Source organism: Coniophora puteana (genome assembly GCF_000271625.1).
Source record: "Coniophora puteana RWD-64-598 SS2 unplaced genomic scaffold CONPUscaffold_11, whole genome shotgun sequence".
Classification (NCBI taxonomy): Eukaryota; Fungi; Basidiomycota; class Agaricomycetes; order Boletales; family Coniophoraceae; genus Coniophora; species Coniophora puteana.
In genome coordinates this window covers 626,352-640,239 of record NW_006913063.1, presented here as the reverse complement: position 1 = coordinate 640,239, position 13,888 = coordinate 626,352, and the positions used below count along the sequence as shown (strand labels likewise).

The following is a 13,888-nucleotide window of genomic DNA, read 5'->3' as shown; positions in this document are numbered from 1 at the left end:
GGGGGGGGGGTCGGTAGACCAAGAGGTTGGTGTTGGAAAACCGTGGAATGCACAATTCTTGAGCTCAGTTGAGTCGACACGTCCAGCCTCCATCTCCAACGGAGGACACCTTCTCACCGTTCTTCAGAGCACGCCAATATTTCTTATTCATTGGGGAAAGATACAAGTGCGAAAGGTGATGGAAACTTGCTTTCTCCACGAGCGGTCGCCAGAGATGCAGCCCAGTGGCCTGCGCTATCTAGGCAAACATGGGCGGTTGATGCCACGACTCTGGCTCGGGATTGCCTCAAAGAGCACCGGAGAAGAGGTGCTCCGACCTTTCTTTGGCTATCATTGGTGCAGTAAGGTGTACGTACAATACAAAACCGAGGCGGGTGAGACGCACCGTCACTATAAGGAGAGACCAGGAGGGCTACAAGGATCTTAGCGGAAGGCGATGATGCTGGAAAGAAGCCCAATGCCGTACATGGTACAAACGGACTCAATGGGCTCATGCAGCGTTGGTGCGGGATCTTCTACTCTACCTTCCACACCGTGCTCACCCTCCAAGGTGTTCATGATTGCGCCTTTCTGAGAGATGCCTTCCAGCTCGAATATGGAGCAGTTCCCGGTGTACTTGTTGAGGGCAAAATTGGGGCACTTGTTCAGTGCCGGGTCAGAGAGTAAACAAGCCATCAGAGGTGAGAGGTGAGCAAGCACATGGGTATTGCAAGCGGGAGGATGGGAGAAAAGGGAAGAGAGACGAGGAAACGAGCGGAAGAGTGGGTAAAGCAAGAGCAATGTGAGGAGCCAAGCAAAAGAGTGACAAGACACAGCAGGTCAGCGTGAGGTGAAGGTGGGACACTGTGAGGGCGGAGATACCTGAAAATCATGTACGTAAAGTATGCCCATACATTAGTAGTTTTCATGTCTTATTCATGTCTTCGGAACACAGTTATAATGCAGATAATCCATGATAATCATGTACAAGCCTGAGATCTAACAACCACTAGAAAAATATTCCAATACAATTTGCCAATTTAGTTAAAATACCATGGCTGAGTAGTTTAAATAATCTTTGCATACCTGTCCGAGAATTATCCGATCCAGGCACCGAGTTTTATTTAAAATAAAGTTTGTGAAAGTATGCTTATGATTGTGTGACGGGTGACAGCAGATATTTTAAATACAATCTGGTATAGCAGCCGAGTCATGAACCGGACTGGGCTGTCAAACGTGGCTCAGAATCTGAGCCGATTGCGGATTTTTGACAGCCCAGAAAGGCTATTAGCCAATAAAAATATGAGAAAAGGAAAATCAAACAATTTACATTGGGCAGCAAACCATTAATCAAACGCCTGTCAAACGCCTGTCAAACGCCTGTCAAACGCCTGTCAAACGCCCGTCAAACGCCCGGCAAACGCCATTCAAACGCCCGTCGAACGCCCGCAAACATCATCCCAACACCCGTCAAATACCTGTCAAACGACAGTTAAATGCCAATCAATATAATATAATTGTTCAATAGACTGGCATTTAAACTGGCATTTCACTGGCGTTTGACAGGCGTTTGACGGGCGTTTGAATGATGTTTGCCGGGCGTTTGAATGGCGTTTGCCGGGCGTTTGAATGGCGTTTGCCGGGCGTTTGACGGGCGTTTGACGGGCGTTTGACAGGCGTTTGATTAATGGTTTGCTGCCCAATGTAAATTGTTTGATTTTCCTTTTCTCATATTTTTATTGGCTAATAGCCTTTCTGGGCTGTCAAAAATCCGCAATCGGCTCAGATTCTGAGCCACGTTTGACAGCCCAGTCCGGTTCATGACTCGGCTGCTATACCAGATTGTATTTAAAATATCTGCTGTCACCCGTCACACAATCATAAGCATACTTTCACAAACTTTATTTTAAATAAAACTCGGTGCCTGGATCGGATAATTCTCGGACAGGTATGCAAAGATTATTTAAACTACTCAGCCATGGTATTTTAACTAAATTGGCAAATTGTATTGGAATATTTTTCTAGTGAACTAACGTTTTTGCAGGATTCAATGTACTTTCTCATGTTGAAAGAACATGATTTTTGAGGACAGGATCAGATACGTAGTCAATGGTTTTAATGGTAACACATAGTGAGTATCACACAATTAAGCAAGCAAAATTCACTGCAAATGCGATGACATTCATGTATTTCTAACCAAGTGAGTGACTGATCTACTCAACACATAGAGCTACAACCGACCCTCTGAACCACCCACTACCTGAAGATTCTTCGGCGGAGCCGGCGCAGGGTCGCTGCCGCCACCATCATCTAACTTGTCAATATCAAATACATGGCAAGACGTGAGGACATGCCTGTTCTTGAGCGCCGCGACGGGGACTGTCAGTCGAGGCTCCTCTCGCGAGACTAATGTATTGACGGGAACGGTGTAACATAGACACTAATTAGATGACAGTGAAAGTAAGTAAACAAAATAGTGATAAATAATGAAGACACACTGAATATGACAGATGTCCGCTCGCTCCTCCGGTCTCGTACCACTGCTGTTACCGGGGCCTCCAGGCGAGGAAACACGAGGTGCAGGGGTGGTGCAAGTGCATCAATGTTCATCTGGTTGTAAGCGCCACTGTGGCACGCTCACGCTTGCCCGCCACCGTCCACGATACGCTGCGCGCATGCAGCACATCTGGCTCTCCTTGATATGGACCATGTCCGCGCGTGCACGTGCCAGTGCCTTCGCGTGCGGCGACTGTTTCAACGCGAGCTCCCTCTGCTTGTCGCCCACCGCGAGGGCAGTCTGCAAACTGAATGAGATGTGGTGCCCACCGGAACTGCTCACAAAGCGAGCACTTGCACCACAGCAGGGGGACACCGCCGCTGGAGGGCACGGGCGTGCTACCCATGAGAACGTCGATAAATCTGACGCACATCGCAAGGACCTCGATATGCGTCACACCCAATCGTGTACTTACCCACGCTGGCGATGGTGTTCATCATCCTATGGCGGGGTTGGCACCTTGTTTAATCAGCCCGTCATCTCAACCCACGTGAACCGTGTTGTGCTCACCAAGAGTCTTGATTGCCCACCCATGAAGGTTGACATGTGTGCCCATTGTGTCGGCATCAAGTCGTAAGATATTGCGAGAAAGAATGGACCGTTGGTGGAAGAGACGAAGATATGGATGGTGGTCACAGACGGGCCATAGTAATATGGAATCGTTTCTGCTGGTAAAACAAACATGTTGAGTGACAAAAAGTCAGCATGGTGCAGTGGAACGTACTTAACAGGCTGGTAAGCAGCCTGTGTCCGGAGCTGCCATTGAACGCGAGAGCAGGAGGCGCAAGGTGCGAATGCGGTGACCAGGAAGAAGAAGTATGATATGCCAGAGGTCAACAGAGATGTTGAGGAGGATGAGAAGACAACGCGAGAAGACCAAGTTCAACATTTGGATTTGTTTGTTACATCAGCAATTTAGTCAAGCTCTGGCTCAGCCTGATAGGGATCTGGCTGTCTGGCAGGTCTGTCTCTCTGGCAGCGCCAGGACCTGTAATATAAACATTGCTTGAAAACCCGATTTAAGTGTTGTGTCATGCCGTGCTTTAGTCCATCGCTCGTATACATCAAGATAATGAAGGAAAGGCGGCTGAATTCCCGTGTTATATGCAGTTTTGGCCTCAGTCATGAGATACACCAAGTGCGTAGAATTTCCCACGCTTCCGAAGCCCGACACTGGCTACACTGTCCATATGTGTGGTCATGCAACGTGCTCTGTTACAACTGTCAACACCTGTTAGGCACAAGCTCAATCTGTACGATAGAATAGAATGGAGGATAATGATTTTCATTTGTTTTAAGACCATTGATTGACATCACTATACACACTATGGATTATCATCTAAGTTCGAGGGGACATGGGTGCAGGCGAGGCGTGTGTCCACATGCATGCGTGTAGTTGTGTGCATTTATGTGCACAGGTATGCGTGCAGGCGTACAGGTATGTGTGCACGCGGTTGGCAGTTGGTTTCATGCCCATCCGAGCTGCAGGTGGCCTTGCCTTGTGCTTGCGGCCAGCTCGTGGAGAATACACCTTATCCAGAGTGCATGTCCACGGAGCCAGCCGCGAGTGGCGAAGGGCGCCCTGGGCAGCGTAGAGCCCCACGATGACGGCTGGTTGGGTTTGCGGAATGTGGCCCCCGCGCCACCTCCGTGAGTGTCAAGGTAGAAGTAGTAGAGGTGAAGAAAGGACGCGACACGCGCGCGCGGTTATATCAGCGGAGTTTGAAACGCGCAACCAAACAGCAGCAAATACTCTTGTCCGAGGCACTTGTCCAAGTGTGCGTTGAAATGTCGACCGCTCGTCAAACAAACACTATTGCAACAAGAGACATATATAAAACAAGAACTGGTATTTACACGTCGTACAGTGAGACGGTGCCAACAAGATCCACCACGTATGTTTTAGCTTGATAATAAAATAATGATTCATACAAATATAACTCAGTAGTATAATAAGTACTAATATGCGATCTCGAATGCATGATGGTCAGCGTATTTGTTGACATAAAACTCCCTAAATATGTCTAATGTTTGAGAGTGGGACAAGGCGCGAGGTACTTCACCTCTGCCAAACACAGGAATCAGGTGCGCGCTGCGATAAATGGTGTCAATGCTCACGACCGAGCGCACGCGGCCGGCCAAGCGCGTTCGAAACCTCTCCGGGCGCACCTTCCACATGCCCGTAAGAGGGTCTGGTATGCGGCCCACTCGCGAGAACCTGTCGACAAGCGCGCAATTATGCTGTTTCCCATGGAACACAAAAGAAAATAACAATTTAACTCGCCCAACAAGCATTCCTCACATGCCGCCCTTCTCCTCGTCTTCGGCAATGAAAACACAATCGTGGCGGCCGTTTTGGTCGCCTCTCCAAACAGGTGTAGACCTGATTATCTCACGACGCATGCCTTGAGCGCCCGATACGTCACTAGGGGCACGGTATATTGCTGTTGCCGAGTGGAAAATGGAGATGGAGGCGTGAAGAACAGGGGGTATGGGCGGGGGACTGGGATAGTCGCTGACTTTGTCCTCGAGGAATTCGCGGACAAGAGCGGGGAGCTCCGGTACAGCCATATAACTTGATAGCTGATGTAAGGCCTTTGGGTATTTTGGTTCTAGTACCGACATGTGAGACTGCTTGAGCAAAATAATATCGTGGAAAAACTCACGCGGGTGTCGAGCCAAGAAGACGTCAGCCATGACGCCATCTACATCCTTGGGCTCAATATCATCTGCCTCAGCATTCGACGATGCTCTGGCTGCTGCCTCCGCCACCAATCAACGCGAAAGACCATAGCATGCCGGTAATAAACCACGTGCAATAAAGTCAGTTCGGGCCGCCGCCAGCTTATCAAGTCGCTGGTTAGTAAGCAGCATTTGCCCCAGTGCCTTGAAGCGACTGGAACGACGCCATGGTCGCTTGACTGCCGTGATATGTCGAGACTCTGTGATAGAGGAACAGAGCCCGTTCGGCGGCCCAAATTCCTGAACAAGATACCAGTAGTGGGAGAGTGAGTGTTGACGGGGAAGATTGAAGTGACCGCGAACCCCGGAATCGCGAAAAATCTCGCGCTCTGTGTGGAAGCGCTTCAGAGCATCCTGTATGTCGATAAGGTCGCGTTGACCTAGCTCGGAGCGCCGAACAATATAACAGAAGTCCATGAAGGCGTACAGGCATCTAATAATACCCGCGGGCACATACTCGACGAGGGCAGGAATAATAACCTGTATAGAAAAATTGTTCGCTTATATATGTTAAAACTTAGATGGAGTACGAACCTTCATCAGAGCCTTAGAATTGTCTCCGGTCCACTGCTTGAAACGTCGCCCGTGAGGAAAGCAACGTAGGCCAGGGAAGGATGGGGTAAGCGCAATTCTATGTATTTAATCAGGGTGAATAAGTATGTAAATGACGACATTGTGCGCACCGTCGATCTATATCGTCCATAATCTTGCCTGCTCTCTTCTCGCCGTGTTCGCTTTTCAGGAAGTCTTCTACCCAGGTTACAAGGTGGTCCTTGAAAGACCCTTTAATGATCTGGTGGAGAAGGTCGGGTGCGAGCATGGCGTGGATGTCGGCCCGTGGAAAGTCATAAGTAAATGGCTGGAGAAAGCGAGAATTAGTAACAAGAAAATTAACATTGACCAGGAAAAGCTAATTCACCACAACATCGTCATCAATGCTGAGTTGGTCCCACACCTCCATCGAAGAGAATGCATTGATTACTGCGTCTGTCCACCGTTTTGTACGGCGGCCTGCATTGGGATCGCCATCAAGGTCGTCCGAAGGTGCTTGACATCTAAACCAAAGAAACATCCGAAAGGTAAGTTTAATTTCATTCTTGCCCCCATGAAGACAATTTTAGACACTCACCGCGCACACCAGCCTTGAACAACACCCGCTAGCATCACTTGCTCCGGGTAGTCAGCAATATATGCTGCTAAGTCGTATATCACACAACGGTAATGCCCGTCTGGACAGCGACGTACGACGGGCACTGTCATCCCTCCTCTGAGAGGCTGCAGGACAGCGCTAAGAGAGGAATGAAACAGTTTCCGTTTGAAGGTACGGAACTCGGGATCATTATCGTATTTACAATCTGCTGCAAGTAGGGACTGAGTCAGTGCTTATATCAAATCATTATATACAAGAATGGAATGCGCACACTTGGGGATGGCCAAGAAGGCGATCGGGATGACCGCATTACGATGAGCGCATCAAGCACCGTTGTGCACATTGCCGATTGAAAGGTAGAGAGGGTGATATTCAACGTGTCCCGTAGCCACTGATACCGTTGTCTTATCACTACCTAGGATGACCGGGCAGTACATAGCGCCATCGGTGGTCGGATCATCTTCATAGATCTGTGACTACCAATATCATAGTCAGTAAGAGCCACACCAAGCAGAGGAGGATCGTACGCTCTGGCGCCAAGAGTAGTTACCAGCCATAACGTTATCCCACCTCCTATCACCTTTCTGATCAAATAACTGATATGGTGCCGCATCAAATTGACCAGCAAAGTCTCGGTTGCTGAGCATTGTTTGGATGACATTGTTGGGGTTTTGGTACCAGATGTGGTATTCCTGCGCTTTCCATGATGGAGAATCAGGAGTGACATCTCCCGTGAAACCCACAGACAAACACTCCCATGGTACGCCGCCCTCCCTCACAGAGTCAATCGTGCTGTACACATCACGATGAGAGATAAATGGACCCTCTACTTCTTTTTGGGCCGCGTCAAAAGCCCAGAGCTCAAGTAAGAAATCTATATTTGGTGCGGACATCTCTACTTTATGCTAGACAAAGTCAGCGAAAAGAAACAAAGTCTACATGCACGATTAGATATGACAAAGATCTCCGTTCCAGTAGATCCTTACTCACTTTATCAGCGAATGGGCTCCAATCATCAATGTCTTCATTCCGTGGTGGGGCATGTGTTCCATCCTCCAAGAACTCGCCATACTCGTTGCACGGCCGTCCTGATATGACCAATAACAACTATACGTCACCACCGGTAAAGCTGTACCACACAGTCAAAGTGATCACGCACCGGTCAGATGAGGATGTATGATCCTTTGGTTCCGCTTCGGGGGAGAGGGACTGGGGGATAGATGGGACAAATCTTCAGGTTCGGTGGGCGAGGGAATGCCATCATCATGAACGAGGAGATCATCAAATGCGCCAACAAGCGATGAAGACTCTGGCCATGCTGCTGGCTGATTTTGAGGCGAGGACAAAGGTTGAGGCTGGCGAGGACTTGAACGTCTGGAGCCATTAAAAACACAGAAATTCCGCAAACAGAGTAAGATGACTTACTGTACGTGGTAGGCGTTGATGTGCCGTGATCGTGCCCTGTGATCCTTAAACATCGCGATGCAGCCTTTTTTATGATATGTGCATGGTAGGAACTGATTCATGGCTGCGGATGAAGTCGTGAGGCGGTGGAGGGAAACTAGACAAAAGACCCGTACCAGCAGCGGCTCAGGCCTAATTCGTGTTGCGTGATATTAGGGCCTGATGCACAGTATCGGAGTGTGCCGCAGCTGCCGCGAGCGGGCCTTTGCGAAAACTTGGCAGTTTTGTTGAACGGCATCTGTCCAAGGTTCAAACTCCTCCCCTCCGAGTCAGTCCACCGAAACGTTATTACTGAATCCACTGAAACCAAATCAACTAACCATTTTAATCCGGTACAATCCCTCTCCCTGATCCATGGACACCACCGACTCTACTCCAGCACGCTTCAAACGAGGCAAGCAGACGGCAGAATATGCTCAGGCCATCCGTAACCTTCAGCCGGGAGGGCAACAACGCACCTCAGCGCAAAAGCAGCAGGACAACGCTGCGAACGAGCTTGCCAAGCAAGCTACCAAAGCATCTGTCGCAAAAAAACGTCAGAAGAATATTCACCGTATTGCCGAAATCGAAAACGCGCAACTTCAAGATGACCAAACCTATGGGAACTTGAGTGCGAATGCCGTGGCTACTCGCGAGCTGTCTCAATGTTCGAAGAAGGTCACCACCCTTGATTGTGTGGACGCCATGGACGAGAAATGGGAGGAAGACGATGGAGGTGAGGATCTTGTATACCGCTCTATCATTGACACATTACTCACATTAAAATATCACAGAAGACTCGGACAAGTATACAGAGGAATCAGACAATGATGGGGGCGACAATGATGACAACGATGAGGAGTCGTCTCCTGTCAAGCCCAGTAAAAGGTCTACTAAGGCCAAAGGCAAGCAGAAAACAAGCAAGAAGGTGAGCACATTTTACGACGGCTGCTTACTGTTGTGCTTACCTTGCATGTTAGACGCGATCTATCCGTGACGAGGTGAAGGCCTTGAAGATGGCCCTTGCAGCTGCTACCAAGCGTAAGAGGATGTCGGTAGAGTCTTCATCTGAGGACAATGGAGATAACGAAGAAGATGAGCCTGTAAAGAATTCAAAGTAAGTGTCGCCGCGTGTCAGCGTCTCGAGGAGGAAATTGTGTACCGTGGTTCAGGATTGCTTCCAGGAAAGGCAGCAAGGGAAAGCGTGTCAAAAGAAGCGTCGCAAGTGGCCTGGCCGCAGACTGGCAGAAGCAAGCGAAGGGCAACAAGGTCAAGTCTAAGGCTCACTCACATGATGCTGACGTTCACAACAATTTGGAAGATGCGGACACCTTCATACCCATTCCCGATCCCCTCGAACTGTCACGTGCATCATCTCGCTCATCCTTCTACGACCCAACGGCCCGCACTGATGACGCTCCAGACATTGGTGGCAAATTCGATGAAGATGAAAGCGAGGCCGCTCTGGCCAGGGCCAGAGCTTCAAAGGCGTCAAAGGTTTCGCAAGGTGCTACAGCTGATCGCTCCGCCAACGCGGGAGAGTCACTCAAGCCTAATTCCCGCTCAACTGCTCAGGTGAGTTTCGTTCCTATCCCATTGTCATCATGGTATATGGCCACTCACTTGTTGACGGTCTACATGTCGCTAGATGGGACTGGTCATCACTGCTGTAAATGCAGACACCGCCATCGAGAAGGTGATCACCGGCACCAGTGCTGGTACACCAGGCGGCGACCCCCCAGGTGGTGGCCGTTCCATGTATGCTGACCTTCCTTTCGTGAACGAGGAGGGCTTCAAGAGGCGCTGGGAGGTAGTTATCCGCCGCACGTGCAACTGGGCCGGCACGGTTGATGACCCGTGGGGTACCAACACCCACCCCGACCTTTCGCATACCATCCAAGCTGCTTGGGCAGCAGCTTTTGCTGACCATCCGCGCCCCGACGTACGCATATTCAACACAGATGGCAACCAGGTCATCCTGAAACTGGTAAGTAACGACCCAGACTTTTTGTTTATGATGATCCACTGACCTTATTGTATACCTAGGTAACCGATTCCCTCAACACGTGGAGGAGCGAGTTCGGAAAGCGGGCCATCAAACTCCTTCACAACTTCTTTCAAAGTTCGTTGACGCACAAGGACTTGCAGGACAAGCGCGCGAAGTGGGTCAGCCTCATGTCGGCATCGCCAGGGGATCCACGCCCTCCCTTTCTGTATGCGGCACCCCACGTATGTTGTCGCGTTGTTTATGAAGTCGACGTCCATACTCACTACTATTATTTCTCTATTCGCTGCTTTGATAGGATCGCACGGGGGCATGGAGGTCCCCACTGGTATTGCAGACATTCGCCCTTCACATCAGGCGCGCGGCAGTGCCGACGGCCTGGGGCGCGGCGGCGGCCAGTGGTCACGGTGACAAGCCTCACGCACAGGCTGCAGAAGATCGGCTGCCACCGTTCCCTGTTGGCGCACTCGCGTTGAGTGCCGCTGCGGTAAGCGCTTCCTTTAATCTTTTTTGGGCTTAATTATAATTTGGTATTTACAGGTCGAGCGGGCGCTCTTCGTCTTCAAGGACGGAGATAATGCCAAGGAGAAGCGCGGGTCCGATGGTAGTAGGCTCAAGATACCCGGGGTCTCCTTTGATGGGATGTGGGCACCGCGGACGAGCGAGTTCGTCAAGAAGGGTACAAAAATCATTTCGGCAACGGGTTGGGTAAAGGTGTTTGACGCGACGGCCCCATATCTCCCTACTAATAATCCCCCGGCGCCGGCGACTAATGGAGAGGCAACTCTCCCAACCATGGGAGAGATAGCCATCTCTGACGATGAATAGGTTTTTCTCTTTCTGTTTCGATAATTATGATACATTATTGGCTATTCTATGATATCTAGAGCTATGATATACCAAATATGATATGTTTTATGTGAAATTCCGGATTTGGCTGCATGATTTCGAAGCTGTAAGAGACCCTGTCCGCTTCTGGTATAGACCTGGGGCAAACCTGTGCATTACAGCGGCCCATCTGTCAATATATCCTCCGCATCTGTGTCCAGTCGACTCTCAGTGACAGATAGCCTGACTTTCGACCAGGTGACCATCTGAGCGTCTGGTAGGTCTGGCTATGGACCTCCCAGACACCAAATAAATTGCTGATGTCACTAGGTGTGGAGCCCTCTCCAAACGCCGACGCCACCTGACGTCACCGTAAACATGGTTTCGCATTTCAGGTCCAAGTACATAGCTCGACATACCAGGTTCGGGTACATGACTTCAAAATCAGTTCAAAGGTACGTGATTCTAGCAACTCAAATACCGAGTACATTAAAATCAGGTATTTACGCGTTTGCAGTGGGCATTTTCTGTTCGAATATCGAAGACCTTAAGTATAAGCTTAAGAAGAGGGAGAAGTCCGTTACACGTCACGCGTTAACAGCGTTAACAGCTGAGCAGCTCGTATTGAAGCAGCAAAGCCAAAGCAAAGCCTTGATCCACCTGGTAAATTTCCCATGCACTTGCTTTCGGCGGTGTGGGAATCGAAGCGAATCGCTGGATGATATATCGTGTTCGTGCCGCTGATGGTGCATGATGACAGCTAACTTGCAAGATGGTTCGGAAGGAGGTGCTTTTTGCTGATGAAACATAGTCAATTTGGCATACATATTTGCGATACCGGATGAATGAAAGTAACGACGGGCCCGTTGGGGGCACTGGTTAGGCTAGAGCAATACTACTTGCTCCATACTTGTGCTTAATATACATTTTACGTCGTGAAAGGCAGATAGAAACGAAGGTAAAGAAAAATCACAAGATTTGCTGTACAAACGCGAGTAGCTATGACAGAACATCGAATCTCCACAATCGATCATGCCATCACAGCTCGTCATGCTTAGGCGGCGCTGGGGATAGACATCATCGCCATGAGCTAAGCGGGTTCCGAGGTATCAGCGGGAAGGAGAAGGACACTCACGCCGATGTGCACTTCGTACTTTGATCCAAAACCCTTCGTCATTAGATGTCCACCTCCATTTAATCTTCTCCCTCTCGCCACGCGGTGCCACGCGGACGGCGATCATTGAATCTTCAGGAAGAACGGAGCGCATGACCACCAATCTTCTGTTGTCTAGCGAAAGGACAAGCTGATCGGTGAACTGGTCCCCGCTGTGGCGGCGAATAGGCACGACGTTTAGCTCTTTGAAGCGAGCCTCTATAACTCGCCTGCGATCCTCTAGATTTGGTATATCTAGGAGTTCATTGATCATCTTCACTACTTCCTCGCTAGTGTTGTTGCTGAATATGGGCGCGACGCTGTCTTGAGAAAAGACAAGGTTTCCCAGCCGAACATTGAAGAGCTGATTTTCAGGCAGGTTATCCCTGCTTTCATCCACCGTATAGTATGGGTGGTCTAAGATAGACTCAGAAACTGCTTACATTCGGAGATGAGTGCTTACCTGCGGTGACTGCCTTGTTTTTCAAGAGGTGATGCAATACTACCCAACCCGGGAACATCGTGAAAAGCGGAATCGAGAGGCTATGCGAAGCTGTCACGAACAAACATTGAGAATACGAGTTAGGTCGCCATTTCTTCAGGATCTACTCACTGTTCTTTTCGTATTCCCAACAAAGATAAAGAAAGTCGCCGCCGCGTCCTTTATTAAAATCCTCTGTGCGCCCATCACCTTCGGTCGTGTCCCTGTTTTTACTGATCCAGACACTTGTGATCGCAGCGTGGGCGCCAAACGTGTAGTAAGCCACGATATACCGGAACCACTCCTTCCCATCGCCTTTCGATATATCTCCAGCACAGAAGTCCTTGGTATGAGTCTTCGTAAACGAGAACAACGAGGCGGCCTCAGCTCTGTTAGAGGTGAATTCGGGAATGATGTAGACGTATTCGCCTATTAAGCAGGTGAGAACATGGACCAAACATTCAAACAGCAAAGTACTCGTGATGAACGTACCCCCCATTTTGCCATTGATGTCTACGGTACCAGGTGCCCATTGAAAACCGTAATGGATCTTGACTGTTTTAACGTACTGGACCATTTTAGAGGATTCGTAGACTTGAGAGTGTTAGGGACTAGGAACTCGAAGCTCTTTATGCATCGGCCAGGCTGCAAAGTACTAAAGGAGCGAAATGACTCTAGAGTAGCTATTGCAAACCCAGATAGGCTGGTACATTATCTTATCGATTTGCTCATGCGTTAATTGATTTCCCTCTACCTCGATCAATCAGTCTACGATTGAAGTTTATTCACGCGGCTAAAATATCCAGCGCAACCCTTTACCAACTAGTACTTCTTGATGTCCCGTTTGCGTGCCGGTGTCGGTGCCTCCCGGCCGGTGGGTACCACTAGGGCTTCTTGCAGTAGCTTTGCATCAACTTTTTTTGAATCCATCTATTCTTACCTCCCGCTCCAGCTTCTCGAGCACCAATTGTCGGAAAAATCTCAGGGGAAAATGTTTTGAATTCTAGCACATTTTGATACCCGAGACCACCATTACAACGCGCGATAATTGATTTTTCATTATAACACGCTGTCAACGGCAATAAAATGGCGTTACATTGGGTTTTGAAATGGTGCCCCGGGAATTCTTACAGACCCATGTGGTAACAACTTGCTGTTAAATTCGGTTTTTTTTGGCTTGGTTACAATATGGCGGCATTTCTATGGCATTCCAACGCGTCGAAATGGTGGGCTCTAAGGAAACATTAAAATCCCCTTTTAGAAAAGTCAGACACATCAAACGAAGTTTTCATTATGTGTATTTGCGTGTGTCCCTGCTGTTTTTTGAATGAACCATTTGGTGCCTCTCAAGAAAGATAAACCACTCCGTCGGTTCTTGTTCTTTTTTGAGCGTGTCACTGCTATTGCAGGGGAACCTATTTAGGGGGTACATGCGAGCACGTATAAACGGAAAGTCCAAGGACTGAAACAGAATGCGCAGTAGCACAGACGGGGCAGTGGCTAACGTACGTGTTGGACAATAGGAGGACCGTCGGTTCTTGTACCCACCG

At 49.2% G+C, this 13,888-nt stretch overlaps 3 protein-coding genes across 3 annotated transcripts; 1 reads left to right on the top strand and 2 right to left on the bottom strand.

Moving 5' to 3' along the window:
* Nucleotides 1-2,209: 2,209 nt before the first annotated feature.
* On the bottom strand, nucleotides 2,210-7,906 carry CONPUDRAFT_156874 (uncharacterized protein; the record flags this gene model as incomplete). The annotated part of the gene is made up of 18 exons (XM_007773871.1): nucleotides 2,210-2,385; nucleotides 2,478-2,605; nucleotides 2,664-2,776; nucleotides 4,706-4,754; nucleotides 4,839-5,148; nucleotides 5,203-5,295; nucleotides 5,350-5,518; nucleotides 5,582-5,758; nucleotides 5,813-5,909; nucleotides 5,962-6,137; nucleotides 6,198-6,325; nucleotides 6,408-6,435; nucleotides 6,524-6,636; nucleotides 6,760-6,904; nucleotides 6,956-7,333; nucleotides 7,419-7,516; nucleotides 7,588-7,793; nucleotides 7,854-7,906. The coding sequence occupies 18 exons, from the start codon at nucleotides 7,904-7,906 to the stop codon at nucleotides 2,210-2,212; spliced, it is 2,637 nt and encodes an 878-aa protein (XP_007772061.1).
* Nucleotides 7,907-8,246: 340 nt separating this feature from the next.
* CONPUDRAFT_156873 (uncharacterized protein) lies at nucleotides 8,247-10,704 on the top strand (the record flags this gene model as incomplete). Its single annotated transcript, XM_007773870.1, has 8 exons — nucleotides 8,247-8,607; nucleotides 8,666-8,799; nucleotides 8,852-8,988; nucleotides 9,044-9,446; nucleotides 9,520-9,858; nucleotides 9,918-10,100; nucleotides 10,175-10,363; nucleotides 10,417-10,704. 8 exons carry the CDS (start codon nucleotides 8,247-8,249, stop codon nucleotides 10,702-10,704), a joined length of 2,034 nt encoding a protein of 677 aa, XP_007772060.1.
* Nucleotides 10,705-11,742: 1,038 nt separating this feature from the next.
* On the bottom strand, nucleotides 11,743-12,915 carry CONPUDRAFT_75504 (uncharacterized protein; the record flags this gene model as incomplete). Its single annotated transcript, XM_007773679.1, has 5 exons — nucleotides 11,743-11,768; nucleotides 11,840-12,274; nucleotides 12,321-12,410; nucleotides 12,471-12,767; nucleotides 12,831-12,915. 5 exons carry the CDS (start codon nucleotides 12,913-12,915, stop codon nucleotides 11,743-11,745), a joined length of 933 nt encoding a protein of 310 aa, XP_007771869.1.
* Nucleotides 12,916-13,888: the final 973 nt, after the last annotated feature.